The 21,852-nt window shown below is 38.4% G+C and overlaps 1 protein-coding gene across 2 annotated transcripts in view; it reads right to left on the reverse strand.

The window, feature by feature from the left end:
- The window catches only part of RELN (reelin), a 633,193-nt gene that overhangs the window by 242,514 nt on the left and 368,827 nt on the right, over positions 1–21,852 (reverse strand). For both annotated transcript variants that reach the window (XM_006882611.1, XM_006882610.1), the window contains exon 11: positions 11,302–11,447. In XM_006882611.1, the coding sequence (XP_006882673.1) occupies positions 11,302–11,447 (146 nt within the window). The remainder of the gene's footprint in view (positions 1–11,301; positions 11,448–21,852) is intronic.

Raw genomic sequence — 21,852 nt, forward strand, 5'->3', positions numbered from 1 at the left:
GAGACGAAGGTGCGCCTGATACAGGCCATGGTCTTTGCAATCACTTGTTATGCATCAGAGAACTAGACAATGACTAGGGAGGACAGAATGAGAATTGACGCCTTTGAGCTGTGGTGCTGGAGAAGAGTACTGAATGTACCATGGACTGCCAAGAAAACAAACAGATTCAACCTAGAGAGGGTTAAACCAGGCTACTCCTTGGAGGCAAGGATTCTGGGGCTTCGTCTGACATACTTTGGACATGTTGCAAGAAGAGACAGGTCCTTGGAGAGAGACATCATGCTGGGTAGAGTGCAGGGACAGCGCAGGAGGGGAAGACCCTCTATGAGGTGGATTGATTCAGTGACTGGGGTAATCGGGATGGGTGTGTCAGAGACAGTGAGATTGGCACAGGATAGAGCAGGGTTTAGGGCTGTTGTACATAGGGTCACTATGAGTCGCAAACGACTCGGTGGCACATAACTACAACATGTACAAATTCAGTTCTACTCAGCTGGGCCTCTGATGAAAGCATACAGAAAATAAAGATGTGTTCAAGAAGTGGACATCTGAACATTAAGGTGCCAGCAACCTACTCTGATACCTTCCATGAATAATCTCTTCACTAGCACACATTTTGTCAAGGTAACCAAAACGGAATCATTTGGAACGATTAAGATTTAATTCTTTTTTGCCTCCTGAGACTTAAGAAATAAAGCTGTATTTATTCATAGATGGAGAACAGTAACTATATCCTGGATACATGCATGAACAGCTAGCTGGTTTCTGGGCTTCTATTAGGCAATTCAAAAAGGGCCTTGGAGGTGTAGTGTCTAACATATTGATTGGACCATGATCTCAAGTTATTAGTTCAAATCTACCAGCTGTGGGGGTAGGAGTCTCCTTCTTTGAGGCCTCAAAAACCTGATGAAGGATCCTTAAAAGTTGGAACCAACTTGATGGCAGTGGTTTATTAGCCAATCAAACAGGGCAGAAGTGCAAGATGGTGTTAATACGCTGCCACAAATGACGGCTATAGCCGTCCTACACATTTTAATTAATGAAAAAAAGAAACATCATTCAATAGCAGTCACAAACAATTGAAAAAAATGTGTTTCTAAGCACGGTCGTCAATTTAAAAGTGTGTGGCAACGTGTCAATGTGCTGTAGATTAAAAAGGGGTTTGAATGTCTATGAAGGCACTGAGAGCAATTTTTTCCATATAGAGGGAGGGAGTCTCTGGTGAAGCAAATGACAAATGCCTATTAACGGAAATATTGGGAGATTGAGTCTACCCAGAGCTCAGAAGAGAGGTCAGCGCTATCTGAAAAATTAGTCTTTGAAAATAATCTGTGAAATGCAGCTGCACTCTTTCACACAGAGGGCTGACTCAAAGATAACTAGTTTTGGTTTAAACATGTTGAGCTTTTTTGTTTTAAACATCAGAAAAAATATACTTTTAAATATAAAAGCAAGTTGTTTGAAAAGATAGCAATACTAAACCCCAAGTCAACAGAAGTTCAGAATAAAATTATGCCTTCTCACAGTTTCAAGAGTTAACTAAGGTCTCTATCTTCATGCCGTGTTAGTTGGCAACTCTGGCAGCTTCTTGTTTACTTATTCTGCCTCCTTTCCTCTTACCAACTGCCCTCGGTACCTCTCATCTAGTGATTCTGTTTCTGGAAGAAGTCAAGTCATAAATTTCCAGCTCTCTAATTTGTTCCTCAGTCATATCCACACTGATTTTTTGTTTAAAAACCCTGTATTTCTTTCTATTATCATGTATTTTTCATTTCCCACAATTCTGATTGACTTTTTTTTAAAAAAATAAAATTTTTATTTTATACTGGTTTACTTACAACGTTTGTGTACACTGCTTTCCACACTGGATCTTTCCTATTTACTTCACCCAGCCTTTCCTCTAACCACCAAATTGTGAAAAACTATGATTTATTCCCCCTACCCATCTGATTGATTTTTTCCTACAAAAAATCTGTTCTGGTTTCACGTGTACTACTGAGTATGTTATCTTCTTAAAAAAAAATATCTCCAATTTGGCTTTCCTTCGCCCCTTCCCCCTTTAGTTCTTTAGATTGATGTTCCTTTTTTTTTAGAAGACTGATTTTCCCAGACATGATGATTCCAGATGATTAGCTTTAATTTGTGTTTGCTAGTCTCCTTATTGTTGCTAGGTGCTACTGAGTTGCATATGACCCATCGCAACCCTATGAATCTGAGCCCTCTCCTGTCCTGTGTTATCCACATCATACACTCAAGCCCACTGCTGCTGTCACTGTGTCATTCATCTCACTGGGGGTCATCTTCTCCTTTGCTTACCCTCCACCTTTCCAAGCATAATGTCCCTTTCCAAGGAATAGTTTCACCTAGCAAGCTGCTCAAAGTATGAGAGATGAAGCTTTACCACCTTTCCCCCAAAGATATCTGTTAGGCACCATCAAGCACAATTTTGGCTATACTGATTCTATACTTTCGACGGAACGCTTTCTATAATTTTTATGAAAATATAACACCAGGTCTTTCTATCACAGAGCTGTTGACTGGGGTTAAGTCTTTAACCTTCTGGTTAGTGGTGGAGTGATTAAGCATTTGCACTACCAGGGATCCTTAATCTACCCATCTTGGGTTCACTACAAAAGTAGACTTGTGCTCTTGAGTGGAACCTATGGGAGTTCTTCACTTGGAACAGGTGAGAGGCGCTGGAATGTGGGGTGTTGATTGAATCTTCAAAGACTCATTATATTTATGTAATTTCCAGTTAACATAGATACCGTGGTGACAGCAGTGAAAAAGGCTTTAAAAAAAAGTTATTTTAATAGTAAAATCATAGCATTTGAAATGGAAATACGTATATTATAGAGATGTGTATTTTTACAAAGCACCTTCGCTCCTAAAGATAGATAACCTTAACTAGGTGAGATCTAATGACATGATGTGTTTGTAAGGGTAAGCCAAAGTTCAGAAAGACTCACATAAATTATCAGTGTATCTATTAAAGTTTCTCTCTTGTTGGAGTAACAGATGCGTCTTCTTTAGAAAAAAGGAAGGTTAAAACCTCCCCACTTTAAAACCTTACTGTATAAAAAAACAACCGATCAACGTAGGATTTGAAGCAGCTTAATGATATGAAAGGCTAATAGGTACTAACTACCTCTTTGTAATCTAAGTTCAAATGCTTTGACTCAAATTACAGCAAAACAACAGTACTTGTGAATATAATTTCACAAAAAGGTCATAATGGCCTAGTGGCTGTCTGGTAGTTCTCTTTTTTTTAAAAAAAATTTTTTTTTACTGCAAAAAACCATTCAGAGAAATGCTTTGAAAAAAACACTGCATATTATTTTTATTCCCATGATTTTTATGAGAGAAAAACATAGCTAAAAAAGACGAACATATTGTCTGTATTTCCAAGTTAAAGAATTTAAATTTATCATGTAATTATAATTTTTAAAAATGAACTGTAAAGCTGCAGAATTCAATCAATGCAACTGTTTACTCTTAAATTGAAAGGGGATTTATTGTCAATATATTCCACCTACTACAGCAAGTGAACATATAATAATGATTTGTCTGTGTGGGTGATGTTGGGGGAAATGACACAAATATTCTGTAAACTTGACTGAATAAACAAAACACAATAAGAATTTCACTTTCTGAATTTCTAATCAGGTTTTCTCTGTCAGCTCTCTCCCTAGGTAAAAATCACATTAATGTGATTTTGTGACAGATTTTTTTTTTCTTCCTGGAGTCATTATTAAATAAGTAGTATACCAGCATTCCTTCCAAGACAAAACATCACTGAGGACTGAATGAACATGGAGAGAAAAGACAGACACATCCCACACCTATCCACCTTGTACTAAACCGGCACTTTTACCATCACCGGAAGCACAGAAAATGCTGGGTCCAGTCATTATCCTTTTATAACTTTACAACATGATTGCAACTTTTCAGCTAGTCTACCACATGAGCAGATGAGTGAGATAATTCTGGGTAAGACAGCCTAAAATGCTAGGGGCAAAAGCAGCAAATAAATCTACGGGTTAGCTACCAGAATAACTGAAAGGCTTTAAAAATGAATTGTGAACCAATTAGTCCGGCACAGGTGCCTCTATCAAGCATTAGTCTATGCCATTGAAACAGAAAGTCGATGACAGTGCCATAGCCTGAAAGTACCAGCTTCTCAACTGTGACCAAAACCTTGCTAAATCCTCAGTCCTCAGACATGTCCAAAGAGCTAAAACAAAACCACCTGAGTCACTTAGTGACTGGAATGTATTCTGATGGTCCTGTGTCTCTATTGCCTTTAGAACTTTCCTCAGGAATAAACACTATTATGTTGGCGGGGTTTTGGTTTGTTGGTGTGTGTGAGCTTTTTTGTTTTTTTTTTGTTTTGTTTTGTTTATTTGTTTGTTTTTGGTGTTGTTTTGAAAGATGACTGATCAGTTTGTAGTCACAAATTATCTTGTATCATCACTGATCTGAGAAAATAGAATGTCTAAATCTGTTGGCTGGATTTATTCCTAATTATGTTTCTAGAGAACTACATTAATTTTCTAAATTATGTTTGGTTGCTTCAAATGTCAAATAAATTCCTTTATAAATTTAACTTATATGGGGTTTTCTATGTTTTTGTATCAAATATACATGAGTGTTGTCGAGAGAACTAGGTGCATCATTAGTATTTTTATTTGTTGTTATGTGTTGTTGGGTAGCTTGTGACTCCTAGTTCCCTAGTACAACAGCCCTGAAACCTGCTCTATCTTGTGCGAACTTTACCGTCTCCAAAATATCTACCCTCATTACCCAGTCATTGTATAAATCCATCCCATCAATGGTCTCCCTCTCTTTTTCCATTCCTCCACCCTTCCAAGCATAATATCCCTCTCCAAGGACTGGTCCTTCTTTCCAGCATGCCCAAAGTATGTCAGATGAAGACTCAGAATCCGTGCCTCCAAGGAGCAGGTTGGCTACACCCTCTTTAGGATGAACCTGTTTGTTCTCCTGGCAGTCCATGGTATATTCAAAACTCTTTTCCAGCACCACAGCTCAAAGGCATCAATTCTCTTTCTATCATCCCTAGACATTGTCCAGCTCTCTGATGCATAGCAAGTAACTGCAAATACTATGGCCTGGATCAGGCACACCTTAGTCTCCAGACTGATGTTGCTCTTCAATACTCTGGAGAGGTCCCTGACAGTCAACTTTCCCAATGCAATTAATCTCTTTATTTCCTGGCTGCTGGTACCAAGAGTGTTGATTGTGGAGCCAAGCAAACTAAACAATTTCAATTTCTTCACCATCCATGACGATGCTGTCAATTGACCCAGTGGTGAGAAACTGTTTTGAAGTTGAGCTTCAATCTGTATTGAAGGCTGTAGTCCTTGATCTTCTGCAGCAAGCACTTCAGGTCCTCCTCAGTTTCAGCAAGCAGGGTTGTGTCATCTGCATAACACAGGTTGTTGATGAATCTTCCTCCAATCTTGATGCCACATTCCTCCCGGACAATCTGTTCTGCATCTAGATTGAAAAGGTATGGAAACAGAATATATCCCTGGTGTACACTCTTCCCAATTTTGAACCATACAGTTTTTCCTTGCTCTGTTCTGATGACTGTCTCCTGGTCCAAGTGTAGGTTTCACATAAGCACAATAAAATGTTCTGCGATTCCCATTCTTCTCAAAGTCAGCTACAGTTTACTGTGATCCAAACAGTCAAACGCCTTTGCATAGTCAATGAAGCACAGATAGACATTCCTCTGGTATTCCCTGCTTTTAGCCAAGATCCATCTAACATTAGCTACAATATCCACAGCACCACGGCCTCTTCTAAACCCAGCCTGCACATCTGCAAGTTCTTTGTTGATGTGTTGCTCCAGTTGTTTTTGGATAATTTTCAGCAGAATCTTGCTTGCATGTGATACTAATGATATTGTTCGAGAATTTCTACACTCTGCTGGGTCACCTTTCTTTGGAATGGGAACAAATATAGATCTCTTCCAGTCAGTTGGCCAGTTGGCTGTCTTCCAGATTTCTTGGCACAACTTAGTGAGCACATCCAGGTCAGCGTCTGTTTGTTGAAATATGTCAATTGGTAGGCAGTCAACTCCTGGAGCCTTTCTCCCCCACCCCCAATTGTTTTAGAGTACCTTGGACTTCTTCCTTCATCGCCACAGGCTCTTGCTTATACGTTTCATAAAGTTCTTCTGTGTCAGCCTATTCCTTCTGGTACAGTGACTCTGTTTACTCCTTCCATCATCTTTTAATGCTTCTTGGATCATTTAGCATTCTACCCAAAGCATCCTTAAGTACTGCAACTCTTGGTTTGAATTTGTTTTTCAATTCTTTCAGCTTAAGAATGCTGAGCGAGCTTGGCCCTTTTTATTTTCTGACTCCAGCTCTTTGCACATTTCATTGTAATACTTTGCTTTGTATTCCTGAGCTGACCTTTGAAGTCTTCTGTTCAGCTCCTTAATTTCTTGATTTCTTCCCTTTATTTTGGCTGCTTGGCGCTCTAGCGCAATATCCAGAGTCTCATCTGACACCCATCTTGGTTTTTTCTTCCTCCTCTGCCTTTGTAATGACCTTTTGCACTCTTCATGGATGATATTCTAGATATCCTCCCAGAGCTCATTTGGTCTACACTCACTGGTGTTCAAGGCCTCAAACCTGTACCTAAGATGGCTTTGAAATTCGAGTGGGATAGACTTAAGGCCAAATTTTGATTCCTGTGGATGGGATTTAATTTACTTCAACTTCTGCTTGAACCTGCATATGAATAGATGGTGGTCTGTTCCACAATCAGCACCCAGCCTAGTTTTCACAGCTGATACTGAGCATCTCCAGCGACTCTTTCCACAGGTTTAATAAATTTGATTCCTATGTATAACATCAGGTGAAATCCATGTGTGTAACCTGCACTTGTGTTTCTTATAAAGGGTATTTGCAATGAATAAAACATTGTGCAGAATTCTATCATTCTATCTCCAACTTCATTTCTGTTGCCAAGTCCATGTTTTACAACTACTCATCTTTCTTCCCTGTTCCCAACTTTTGCATTCCAGTCGCCCATTATTATCAATTCATCCTGACTGCATGTTCGATCGATTTCTGACTGTAACAGTTGGTAGAAATCTTCTATTTCCTCCTCTTTGGCTCTAGTTGTTGGTGCATATATTTGAATGATGGTGGTATTCACTGGACTTACTTGTACATGTATGAATATTATCCTGTCACTCACCACATTGTATTTCAAGATGGACCTAGAAATAACTTTTTTAATTATGAAAGCAACCCCATTTTTCCCTCACCTTTTCGTCCCCATTATAGTAGATGACATGATCATCTGATTAAAAATGTCCCGTGCCAAGCCATCTCACTTCGCCAATGCCTAGTATGTTAATATTTATGTGTTCCATTTCTTTCTTAACAATGTCCAATTTTCCTATATTCATGTTCCTCACATTCCACTTCCTGCTTAGAACTGCTCCTCCTTCCTTGTGTTTCCATATTTGTGAACTCAGCCTCGGTTGCCATGTCTGCATTTCTGGTAAAGTGTTTTAAAAGTAATATTTTACACAAAAGATTTCATGGTGCAACAAGCTAAAACAAAGAGAATCCTTAAGAGGGTATGAAGGTCATCTCTCTCTCTCACTGCAGTCAAGCTGGAATTAATGAGTCATATTCAATTTGATGGCATCTAATAGCATGCTTGGTAGGGTGGAAGGACAGCGCAGAAGGGGAAGGCCCCCTATGAGGTGGACAGATTCAGGGATTGGGGTAATCGGTATGGGTGGGTCAGAGACGGTGCAATTGGCACAGGACAGAGCAGAGTTTAGGGATGTTGTACATAGGGTCACTGCGAGTCGCAAGCGACTCAACGGCACATAACAACAACAACAACAGCAACCACCAACAACATGATTTTCAGTGGTGCTCTGGTGGCCTAGTGGGAAAGGAGCTGAGCTGCTAAACTAAAGAGAGGCAGTTCAATTCCACCAACTGTGTTGCTGGGAAAAGATGTGTGCAGTGAGCTTTCAAAGGCTATAGATCACATAGGAGGACACTGCACACATCTTTTCCCAGCAACACAGTAAACACCACTATTGTTCAAATATATGCACCAATGACTAGAGCCAAAGAGGAGGAAATAGAAGATTTCTACCAACTGTTACAGTCAGAAATAGACTGAACATGCAATGAAGATGAACTGATAATAATGGGCGACTGGAATGCAAAAGTTGGGAACAGGGAAGAAAGATGAGTAGGTTTTTTGTTTGTTTTTTTTTTAATTTTGTGTGAGTGTACCATCAAATCAGATCTGACTGGTAGAGGAGATTGTCCCTCCTTCCCCGGCAGAGCATCTGGTGGATTTGAACCGTGCCCCTCTGGGATTGTAGTTGCATCTCCTTGCCACTAAGCCACCAGAGCTCCCCTAAAAGATGAGTAGTTGTAAAACATGGACTTGGCGACTGAAATGACAATCAGAAATATTGGTGGTTGCTGTTAGATGCCATCAAACTGAGTATGACTCATAGTGATCCTATGAACAACAAATCTGAACCCTGTCCTATCCTGTACCGTCTTCATCATTCTGTCCTATCTTGTGCCATTTTCATCATCTCTGATACACTGAGCCCATTGCTCCAGTCACTGTGTCATACACCTCGTTGGAGGTCTTCCTCTCTTTTGCTGACCCTCCAATCTTACCAAGTATGATATCCCTTTCTAAGGAATAGCCTTATGTCCAAAGTATGAGAGATGAAGCTTCACCATCCTTGCGTCCAAGGAGTGCTCTGGTTGCACTTTTCCCAAGATATATCTGTTCATTCTTTTGGCAATCCACGGGATATTCAGTACTCTTCTCTAACACCACAACTCAAAGGCATCAATTCTTCTTCTATCTTCTTTATTCATCATCCAGCTCTCAGATGTATAACAAGTGACTGGTAAAAGAAATTCTATCTACATCAGAGAAGAATATGAATAAGTACTTAAAATTTTGAGTTAAACTGGGAAAATAAATAGCTGGAGACAAATATAGAAAGAGAAAAAGTGACAAAGAGAGACCCAGATATAACAGAAAGGATGAAATGTGTGCATTCTGCCTCTGCTTTAGTCGGCCATAGGCTAAGTATCAAAGGGTGACTGCTAGCAACAAGGAACACCACATTTCCTTCTAGGGTGGTAGTTTAGGTTACCAGAGGTAAGGACAAACCTGGGAAAGAAGCTGCCATGCTCAGTAATGACAGCCTCTTAGGGTCTGCTATCCATTCATATTCATATCCATTCACATTATTAGAAGACAAACTCTCAATAATAAGGACTGGGTATTTTTGTCTACATGTAAAAAAAAGATAAATTTTTTCATTATCTTCCCTCTCACACTACTGTGAAAATATTAAGACCTCGTGTATTAGCTTAGAGGGATCTGAAAGGAGAGGCAAATATATGGCTCTTGGGCTTCAAATTTGAGGGGACTCCCACAGGTGGTCAAATTTTATAACTAGGATGGGGAGCTGCATTGGCCATATCAGAATTCAGAGAGACAGACCTGGTAGGAGGGTGATAGGCCTACTAGCTCAAGAAGAGAGTTAAACAGACTTCTGTGCACTGTCAAAGTTCTAGACCCTTCCATATTTTGTTTAGTCTGTGAAGGGCCTATGTGAAGTCCTTGTGCATTCTAAAGGTTAGAAGGGAAAGCAGGCTGACTCCTGTGAAGATTCTGGGGAATGAATACGAGAAGCAGTGGTTCCTGGTCCCTAAAAGAGACCTCTGAGTCACACTGAATCTGGAGCCTCAAAATGACAGGAACTTTTGAGAAGGACTTTCTGGTCAGTAATGGGCTCAACGGAATTGTAGTTACTGAAAACATCGACTTTTGCTCAAGTTCATCCTAGCATCTGCCAGGAGCTAGACGTGAGGGACGTGCCCATGGGAGGGAAGGACAGAGCTGGTTAGCTGAGGAAGAAATTCAGCATTCAACAATGACAGAGTCCAAAGTGGCAGCAAAGCACCACAGCAGCATGATGGCTCAGAAAATGGTCAAAGCGTTTCCTTCAAGAAGGTGCTGTCAAGTACGACTTCTAGTGACCCTGTGAACAAAGATCTGAACCTTGTCTTATCCTGCACCATCCTCACAATTTCATTTGCTGTGTCAATCTATCTGGTTGAGAGTTTTTCTCTCTTCCACCAACTTTCCATTTTCTCAAATATGATGCTCCTCTCTAACAAAAAGCTTCTCCCAGCAACATGCCCAAAGTATGTGAGACAAAGCTTTGGAGAAGTTTGATAAAGGATAAAGAAGAATGCTGGCCTTCTGGCCATTCAGGCAAGCAAACAAACCAATTTTAATTTGTTGAGAGACACATATTAATTCTGGAAAAGCTTCTCACAGTTGATACTTAAGTTACTGCTATCTCAGATTCATTATGAAATTTCATTTTATGATAATGATCTGGTATTTTGACTATATTGAACTATTGAAAAAACAACAGGTGACAAACAGGCAATTTCAATTCACAATTCCCTCTGTCTATACAGTTATTCTGCTTTAACTTCCAAAAGTGCTGAACATCAATTAGTAAGAGAGATCTCAGAGACCTGGGATCCCAAAGAAAGAACAAAGATCAAGACAATCAGATTCTCATCATTCAGGTGCCTTGTACTTCAGTCTCAGGCCAAATTTTCATTTACAAACCTTTCAAAGGTAAATTTGTCTTTTTTTTATGCACTTGCATATAATCATTCATGTAAAGTGTGTTTTATACAATCATTCATATACACTGTGTTTTATAACATTAATTACTATTGATCCATATTTATTATCACCTTGTGTTTTCAAGTCCCCATTGAATCTTGCTATACCTTCATCCTTCCAAATAATTTCTCCAGCTTTCCCTATCAGCCAGTAGTGTTTATAAAACTGACACAAGAATGATAACTAAACCCATCACTACAACAGCAAAAGAGCTTAGATTCCATAAATGTTAAAATCCCAGATGAAATCAAGCAGCCTTTCTTTTACTAAAAAGTTGAATGAACCAAGTTAAGATATACGTGATCCAACTGAAACTCAAAGGTTTTTCTAATCACAAATATTTACTCCACATTAATAGTTGGGTACTTAGCAAAGATGTTCTTTATTATTTTAGGATAAATGTACCCTTTTGAGCTTCTCCATAATAAGAATTCAGAGTGCCGATGGAAGTATGCCTTTGTTATTTAGTACCTTGCATTTAAAACAACTTGTACAGTGAGATCAATGTAAGTGCTTTACCCAGCATGGGAGATAACAATTACTTACCCTGTAGGCTGGCTCTCAAATTCTTCTGACCATTGCTCTTGAATATCCTCAGTAGAAAGATCTACATCCCGGGTGGTGGCAAAATTGAACTCACTGCCTTCATTTCCATGGAAATAAATGGAGTTCCCATCTGACTGACAGCTATGCTGTAGATAAAGAGAGAGCATGGGGTGACTGGTGAATTGGTATTGTAGCTGTATCTGTCTTATTCATGTATAATTAGAGTTTGTAGGAAATCATTATATTATTCCCTCTACGATGGACTCTCAAATCAAAAGAGCTGGTTACCTCTTTTTTTGCCTTGTTTAATTCAATTATATTTTCTTTCTAACTTATTAAGTTATCACAAAAAAGGTGCCAGGAGGGCATTTGAGCTTTGCTATCTTAGCTTTCAGTGTAAAGCAAGAATATTTTATGGGGAATAATTCTCCACCTGTATCACAATTCTTTTTGTGAGAATTAAAGGTGATAATGACTCGGCATATATTTTCAATACTGTGGTTATGGGCTAAATCACACTGACCTTTTCAATATTCCATCTATTTCTGGCTTGCCATTCAAGCCCTTCACAATTTGTCTGTAAATGGGATATGAGTAGAATAGCCAGCTAATCAAAACATGAAATACAGAAAAGGTCAAGGTAATTTTAGATATGGTTGCATATTCTCAGTCTGCTTTTGAGTAAAAATTCCTGACCCAAACTAGTAAGTGTGTGATATCCCAACAAAAAGCTGGAAAAATCACAAACTTTGTTCTTTTCCAAAAGAACACTAAGTCTGAAAAGAAAGAATCAATTTCTTGTCACTGATGTCTTCCAGTGGAAATTTTTCTAAATTTTGTTGTTGTTATGTTCTGTCACAAGTTACCCGTGACTCGTTGAGAACCTATGTTCAATTAATCTGAACCCTGCCCTATCCTGAGCCCAGCTCATTTTCTCTGACAGACCTATTTCCATTTCTCCAGTCAATGAGTCCATTAATCTCATCCTAGGTCTTCTTCTCCACGCTCCACCCTCCCTAGTACGATGTCCCTCTCCAAGGTCTGGTCCCTCCTGGCCAAGTGCCCTAAGTATGTGGGATGGAGCTTCAAAATCCTTGCCTCCAGGGAGTATCTTGGTTTCACCTTCTGCATGACAGCCATGTTGGTTTTCCTGGCAGTCCATGGCATGATCAACACTCTTCTCCAATACTACAACGCAAAGGCATTGATTCCTTTTCTATCATCCTTAGTCTTTGTCCAGCTTTCCAGCACATAGCAAGTAACTGCAAACTCCATGGCCTGAACCAGACGAGCCTTAGTGTCCTAAACAGCATGCCTCTGGAAACTCTCTGAACTTTGATAAATGTCAATAGTTATAGAAAAGCTTCAGGCCTTTTGTTCATAGGGTCACTATGAGTTGTGCCTGACACAATGGTAATCAACAACAATAACAAAAAGCATGTAACAAGTACACAGTTCTATGGAACAAAGAAAGGCACTTTCCACCAATGGAATTTATAGCACTGGAAACCAGTTGGAGAGTCAATTCTGAGTCAGTTCTGACTTGACAGCAGTGGGAGTGAGCTGGGGGTGGGGATGGTGATAGCACAGCAAGATATTAGAGAATGCGAACTTGAGTTGCTGTCCGTCCTTAAGATGGTCGAGGTTTGAAATTGGAAGGCAAGCTCTAATGCAATTTCTCTGCTAAATGAGTATATGGTCTTATCTGGAGTCATTAAGACCTTCCGAGCCTCGGTTTTTTTAGGCTGTAGAATTCGGCTTATATATATATCCCAGGTTAGATTTATTCCTAGATAGTTTACTATTTTGGAGATATTGCAAATGTTATATAGTTTTCTCGCTTTCACTTTTGGAGTCTTCCTCATGAGTGCTATTGTATGTGCCCTCAAGCTGACTACAATTCATAGCAACACTGAACAACAGCCCTGAACACTACCCTATCCAGAGACCATCTCACCGTTTCTAACACACTTGCCCCCACTGTCACAGTCATTTGTCAACCCCTCTCACCCAGGGTCTTATTCTCCTTTTCTGACACTCTACCCTTCTAAGCATGATGCCTTTCTCCAAAGACTGCTCCCTTCTGGCAATATGCCCATTGTACATGGAATGGACCATCAAAGTCCTTGCCTCCAAGGAGCAGCCTGGTTCACCCTCTCCAGGACAGACCTGTTTGTTCCTTTGGCAGTCCACAGTACATAGAAGTCCCTTCTCCCGCAACACAACTCAAAGACATCTATTCTTCTTCTGTCATCTTTCGTCACTGTCCCGCTCTCAGGTGCATAGCAAGCCACTGAGGAGATAATGGTCTGGATCAGGTGAACCTAAATATCTAAACTGACGTCAGTGATGCTCTTTAGCACTCTGGAGAGATCCCTGACAACAGACTTTCCTAAAGCAACTCATCTTTCGAGTTCCTGACTGATGGCGCCAAGAGCGTTGATTTTGGAACCAAGCAAGATAAAATTTTTAACAACCTCAATCGTTTCTCCATCTATCATGATGCTGCCCAGTGATAAGAATCTTTATTTTATTGATGCTGAAGTTCAATTCTTATTGAAGACTGAAGTCCTTGACCCTCTGTAGCAAATGCTTCAAGTCCGCTTCAGTTTCAGTGTGTATCTTTCTGTCATTTGCATAAAGCAGGCTGTTGATGAGTCTTCTTCCAATCTTGATGTAGTATTCTTCTTCATAAAGTCTAGCCTCCAGGATGATCTATTTCACATATAGATTGAAAAAGTATAGAGAAAATTCCAGACATACTCCTTTCTTGATTTTGAACCATGAAGTATTCCCTTGCTGTTTGTACAACAGCTTCTTGGTTGTAGAGGTAAATGAGTGCAATCAAGTATTTGGGAATTCCCATTCTTCTCACTGTTAGCCACAAAGTGTACAAGAACCCTACTAATTTCTGTGTGCTGATCTTGTACCCTGCCAGAACCCAGCTAATTTCTTTGTGAGCTTGCTCTCTGCCACTCTGATGAACAAAGTTCCAGTAACTTTCTCATGGAATCTTAGGCATATTTTACATGTATAAGGTCATGTCATGAAGGAGTTTTACTCCTTCTTTACAAATTTCAGTACCCTTATTTCCTCTTTCTTATTGTTCTAGGATTTCTAGCACAATAATGAATAAAAGTAACAATGCATAATGAACATCCTTGTTTTGTTTCCATTCTCAAAGAAAATACTTTGAATCTCTCTCTGTTGAGAATAATATTTTCTGCTGTCTTTCTTATAAGACCTAAATTATGTTGAAGATTTCCCCTTCTATTACTATTTTTCTGAGAATTTTTATCAGGAATTTAATTTTATCAAATGGCTTTTCTGTGTTGAGAAGACCATGTTACTTTTCTCCCTTATTTACGCAATGAATTATGTTGATTGATTTGTGTTAAATAATCCTTGCATACATTATTAATTTCACACTCATTATAATTTATTAATTTTTAGATGATGGTGGCTTGAATTCTATTGAGATTTTTGTGTCTGTATTAATAAAGGACATTGGTCTATAATTTTACTTTTTGTGGTAGGCTTTGATATCAAGATTATTATAGCTTTATGGAGTGAATTAGGGAGCATTTCTTTCTTTTCCAAATACTGGAGGTGTTTAAATAGAATTGGTATCAATTCTTGCCTAAATAAGGGGGGGGGGGGAAATCTTGGTTCTTGATAGAATTTGAAAGATGTCTAGTGAAGCTAACTGAGTTGGATACTTTTTTTTTGGTTGGGTGATGTTTTTACTTTTTTGTGTGCGTTAGTTCATATAGCTAGTTGCTTCTGGAAACCGTCTAATTCTTCTAGTATCTATTGGTTACTGTTTGTCAATATGTTTTTCTTACTCTTTCATTTTAACCTATTTATTGTAAGTCGTTGTGTCTAAGATGTGTTTTTTATAATCAACATATCAATCAAGGTCTATAATATCTAGAGATGATTTTAGAAAAACAGACAAAAATGAAAGTATGGTTTTGTGATTGCAAGTACTATAAAAGTAATTTTATTCCTTGTTATAACTTTTCCTGAAATAAGCAATTATAGTTTATATTTTTAGTAATATAGAAAAACAAAAGAGTATATGAACGGGTTAATTTTTTTACTGTGCTTTTCACCATCATAGTTATTAAATTTTCAAGATCAACTTAAAATCTTTAGCAAAGATAAAAAACATTTTCCACAACACAATATAGTAAAAATAATTTATAAAGAATATGAAATCATTCATTTGTTTTCTAGGACAGATAGAATCATAAAACAAAATTCTAAAAGCACTCTAAATTTTTGCATACTACCAATTATTCTGATAAAATATGAAGTATCTAATAATCTACAAAGATAGCTGATAAAATTAAAAAAAATCATTCAACTATGTTAAAATTCAAACCAACTGTATAACATCACAGTAAAAAATCAATCTACTATGTTAAAATTCAAACCAGTATGTACTTAATACTATAAAAAAGTATTTAAAAGTTTCTTAAGAATTTTCATGCCTTATTGTTCTTTTTATAGCTACTCAAACTCCTGTAATTTATATGCAATAATAATTAAAATCTAAATTGTAAAATATATAAACATTTAAGTTTATGAGATACATAAATATATTGATTTAATGTAAAAACAAGAATACTTTAGAATTTTCATCTTGAAATTTCACTTTATTTTGAACTAGTAAAAATCTATTCCATTTTCTTGACAAATGGTTATAAATCACGTAAGACTTTCTGAGTCATAGGTTTTGCCTCAGGGTGAGTGTATATACCAAGTAATTCAGCACTGATTTTGGATAAAACAATAGTATAAAGTCTACAGACTGTTCTAAACATTTTTATTTCTAGCCCTCTTGACATGTGCATTGTGACATAATTACTTTTACTCTAAATCTCATTTTAGAAATCTCTTAAATACAGTCCTTATTTATTTTTATTTGTCCATCAAAAATATTTTCCTATTTTGTTGCTGAATGGATTTCCTTAGCTTGACAGACAGAACTCAGTGTAACCACATGACAAGAATGTGCCATTCACAGAAGCATCAACAGGAAACATCAGTGCAAATTCCTCAGTATAACAAGTCCTTGGCCACAATTCAGGACTGCCTTTTTCTTGGGCTGTTCCCTATACTCAGCTGAAAATGTTAATGACTTCACCTCTGTACTTGTAAAAGTAGTTGTAATTGCTTCTACTATTGTTTAATTAGGTTTTCATCAAAGCCGGACAATGATGCACCTCTTCATATTATCCCCCTGGGGTCTAATGGCCCTGATGATTCTTCCAGGCATCTGTACTCTTACAATTTCTTTTTTGATGCTCTCCTTTTTTTGCTGGAATGAGGATCCTGGGCATTCGGGCAATGGCAGCTTGCAGAGAGCTGGTGGCAGATGGAATGAAATCTGTCTGGTATGCCTTCGCCTCCACATGAGCTGAGAGCCATCCATTTCCTCCATTAAGGAGTTGTCACTCAGCCCACCCAGCTGGAAGACCATTTCTGATAGCCAAGCTGGCTGGTGGCAGACAATTCAGATACAAAGTGCACTTTAAAAGGAAGCTAAAACATCATTTGTAGGAAAATTGAAAATGCATGGCTTCCACCACAGCCAATTTTTTTAATGACTGTAATATTTTAAGTGATTATTTTTGCCACTTCAGATTGCTCCTTAGAGAGGAGAGATTTTTTAATTAAAGTCTAGGCAATACAAACAGATGAGATATGAGGAGTGGATGAAAGAGAAATAAGATGAATAAAATTAATTAAAATGGCATTGTTGGCAGAACCATAAATTACCACTGTCTGGCTGGAAACAAAATCTATTGGTATAGGAATTTCTGAGGATTAAAATGAGATGTGTGAATAAGTGACCAGAAATGGACTGACATAAATCTTGCCTTTCATTGTGTTTAAGTCTTTTTATAATGTTTGACAGCAGTTATAGAAATACTTATTTCTTACATCCTGGTTCAATGAACTTTAAAGGTACAGACTTCCATGTGATAAGAAAACATCAAAACAGAGAATGCTTTCTCATGTGCAGCAAACTGTATTTCTTTAATTCTCCACACATTCACCTTTTAGGTAATTTAATGTCAGTTAAAAAGCAGAACACTTGGCTATGAATATAGTCCAGGTGCAAGAGGGCTAAAACGCATTTTCTCTTGTCAACACAATAGATTCGACCATGGTGAGTAAATTTTAGGGAGCTTAAAGACAGGGTTTTCCCCCACCCCCATTGTTTTTTCTAGGTTTATTAAGCATTCACTTTTGAACCACTCTGCACTAAGATTCATAAAGATTCAATTTATGATATATTTTGTGACAAGTGCATCATTACTTAGCAATAGTTATGACAACTCCAAAATGGCAACAGTGACAGATTTGAATTGGAGTAATGAGAGCAAGAATAATGGTGCAAAATTACATAGAGCAGTTGTTAACCTTATCTATGGGAATCAACTTGACTTTCACAGAGTCAGAGGTTTTCAGACTTGCCTCCTGAAATTAAAGACATGGAAAGCAGGTACAAGGTGAGAGACTACAAGACAATTTGCAAATAAAGACTGTTGTTGTTGTGTACCACAGAGTTGGAAATTACTCATAGCTGACCCTCCAATGCATTTTCAGAGGCAGTTAATCTCATAGGAGGAAATTACCCATCCTTCTGCAGAGCAGCTGGTAGCCTTGAACCAAGTGCCTTTGGGATTGCAGTGCAGCTTCTCACCACTAGGCCATGATCTGAAACAAATCTGACTTCAAAACTCAAAAATATGTTATCTTGGGAAGCCATCTGACCTCTAAGTGCCTCTGGATTTTTTTCCTCTCTTGTTTAAAACAGCTCAAACTCAAATTCATTGCCATCTTGTCAGGGCTGACACACGACTGACTCTTCAGTGGGTTTTCTGAGTAAATCACATAGGAGTAGATTGCTCATATTTCTACAGATCTGCTGGTAGACTCAAACCACAACAGAAGTAGCACCTTTGGGTTAACAGTGCAATTCTCTATGGCCTAGGTGACCAGAGTTGGTTAGTTGGGATTTTTTTTTTAAATTTTTTTGGGGGGGGGGATTTTTTTTTTTTTATAATACACGGGGGCTAACTGTAGTATTAGCTGAGATACTGCAGGGTAACAAACTTAAAGACTGGTGAATCTTAGGACACCAATAACATTGAACTGTCTCTCTTTTTTGATCCCATCCTCATTCATTCATTTAACAAACCTTACTTTAATGAGTTTCATAATATGAGTTCTTCTCCTGAGCGTTACACTAGGTATAAAAAAGATGAAACATGTTACTATGCTTTTAAAGTTTATACAGGATAAAAGACATTCTACTCAATGAGTATTATTATTTAAAAACCCACTTGGTGATTATATTTTAGGGAGAAACAAAATTGATGAGGTGGTGAGGTGAAGGGGCTCTGGAGATTTGTTTTGGGAGCCCCTGTAGATGTTATCAAATTTTTTCTTATATATTGTAGGCTACTCTTATCGCTGTGATCTGGCTCATTTCTGTGTTTCACCAGTGTTAGTATTCTATGTTAATTACTATATAAATAGGCCACATTGGGGGGAAATTATGAAAAGTATGCTACTTATGCTTAACCTTTCATCCCCAAAGTCCTCTATTAGCTTAACAAATTATACTCTGGCTCATTCTACAGTATCACGTACCTATCTCTTGGGTGAAATATGATCATGAGAGCAATACTATCCAAAGTAAAGAACATTCCAAGCAAAAGAGAATTTAGGTAGACAGCATGCAATTAACCAAGCTGGAATCTGGCCAGAAAATCATCGTTAACGTTCTGATTCTTAATAGAAAGAGACATGGGAACACGGATCAGCCACAAGTCTTACTGAGCTCAGGTGTCTCCTCGTTGCAAAGCCAGCACCCAAATCCTTTAGTTTACAATCTAGAGGGTTTGCAGCGCCATAATCGGCAAAACCTATTTTGGAAAAGTAAATCCAATTTCCTCCCATTTTATGTTTATACTCTTAAAAAATAAAGTAGTCCAGTGGTTTTCTGAAATCTTTCCCTGGGGTTCTCAGTGGAATATTATGAGGAAACCAACCTGGGCATTATAGAGGTAGGCACAACTCTGCCAATGGTTGAGTTTAGAAAGAAATTCTTCTTTGAGTATGCTCATCTATTTCAGCATTAGCTTTTGTTCCTTCAATGACTTCAACTTGTACTAATATGGGATTTTTTTTACAAACTGGCTTGCATTTTTTTTTTCATTATTTGGACAATAGTGACCTTTATTCTCTATGACTAATTCAGAAACTTGGGACAACAGCACTCACTGGATAGATGACAGCAGAAGCTCAGAATGAAAGCTCCAGTTCTTATTCAGGACTAGTGACTTATCTAGTGCCCATGGGGAAAAGGAGTTTGGCAAATGCATAGTGTCCACTATCAAGAAGGAGATTAATAGATTCCTCTGTTTAGACTTACTGCTTCCCCATAATGAGGGGTTGATTTACATAATGGCTGTCATCTTAATCTTGGGAAATTGCCATTATTATTGGATATCTACATTAAATGTGGTAGAGGGAAAGCAGTCAGCCCAAACAAAAGTAGTAGAAGAAAGACAATTAAGACATGACATGAACTTCTCTGTACTTTGATGGTGTTGTGTGCCTTCAAGTTGGGACCGACCAGAGCTGACTCTCCAGTGGGTTTTCAGAGGCAGATAAGGAGATGGCCCATCCTTCTTCTTTCATGGGACATCTGGTGGATTTGAGCCATACACCTTTGGTATTGTAGTATACTTTCTTACCATTAGGCTACCAGAGCTCCCTTCTCTGTACTTCAGTTACTCCTAATCCTTAGCATGCATTTTCAAAACTTAATATGCTGATTTTTTTAAGTGGATTTTTCTTATGTACGTGTACATCACATAATTGCAGCTTATTCTAAAGGACAAAACTTCACCACAGCATCTGAGACATTTAACACTGATTTATTTCTCAATGCAATGCAAGTTGCCATACGCATGTATAGGGTGCAATCTCAAAGTCACTGCTACCCGCACAGTGAACCAGGGTAATAAACAGATAAAGATTAGCAGGTGCAGGCCCAGCAATCAGAGTAGGAAGCTGTCTTAAAAATAAGATATACGAGGAGCAGCATCTATCTCTCAGTGATCTGCATTTAATCTGTGGGTCAATTCCAGTGTTGGCAGAAGCAAGTGATTTATGCTTTTGCAAGCTGAGGGCAACCAGGCTAGCTGAGTAGATATAAACATTTATTAACAGTGAGTGAGCAAAAATCTCTCCTTCCCTCTCATACACACAAACACACACATACACATTAAGGAGTCATGAGTGATTTCTTAAAATTTTGGTTTTTTGGCTGTCACCAGTGATAGATGCAAATTAAAAAACAACAACAACCAAACAAACAAATCAATTAATCAGTGGCCAGCCCTGTATTTAACTTCAAAGTATATTGATCTATTTATGAAATTCTGCTCCATGCACTGATCCTAGTGAAGGATGATAAAAACAGAAACAGCAATATGCTCACAGCTTACTAAACCATCTGTCTACTAGGTATCCTCCCACTTCACTAGTCTCGGGAATTCCTGTAAATTCTGAAAAGCAGGGAGATACCGCAAATCCAAGCTGACCCTCTAAGCATTGACTTACTTGTGATGCTTTGCTTTGAATTTGAAATTAAGGATTTCTCAGATTCTAAGATATGTGACTGAAGAGAGTAACACTGAAAAGGGATAACATTGGTGGAGTTGTCTAGATGTCTCAAGAGTATCCAAGGAAATTTGAACCCTGAACAGCCAGCCTCCTACAGACACACTCAACTCTCATCTGCTGGAATTGTTACACTTGAAGGACAGTCATCCTCACAGTGCTGGTATCTAGAAAGCACCCAGGAAACACTCTTATTATTCATAGGACTATGTTGTTGCTATTGTTACTTATAGTAGCCATGAGTCAAATCTTATCAAAGGTGACCCGTGACAGAGCAGAAGTGCCCCATAAGCTTTTGCTTGGCTTTAATCGTTATCTGAGCAGGCTGCCAGATACCTCTCCCTTGGAGTTCCTGGATAGGTTTGAATTAAGTATTCAAGTGCTTAAGGGTTATACCAACCAAAATTCAAAGCTATACTCATTGCTGAGTTATTTTCAGTTCATACTGGCCCTGTCGGACAGACCTGCCCTTAGGAGGTTTCCTGGCCTTCTAATCCTTATGGACGTAGACTACTACATATTTCTTGTCTTTAGCGGCTGGTAGGTTAGAAACATGAGCTTTTTAGAAACTAAACACTATACCCACTGACCCAGTTGTTGCTGCTGAGAGCCGTGGAGTTGGAACCAACCCACAGCTAACCTTCCGGGCAGGTTTCTTTCACAGAGCAGCTGGTGGATTCGAACTGGGTGCCTTTGGATTTGCAGTACAGCTTCTTACCACTAGACCACCAGAATAGGTATTGTGCTGGTATGGCTTCTTTTTCATATTTCCTAAAAAAACTCCCTCAAATCAAAACAACAGTCATTAAGTGATGTGGATTCACAGTGACTCTACAGAAC

This window comes from Elephantulus edwardii, unplaced genomic scaffold (assembly GCF_000299155.1).
Source record: "Elephantulus edwardii isolate Elephantulus edwardi_28Jun2011 unplaced genomic scaffold, EleEdw1.0 scaffold00022, whole genome shotgun sequence".
In the NCBI taxonomy this organism is placed as follows: Eukaryota; Metazoa; Chordata; class Mammalia; order Macroscelidea; family Macroscelididae; genus Elephantulus; species Elephantulus edwardii.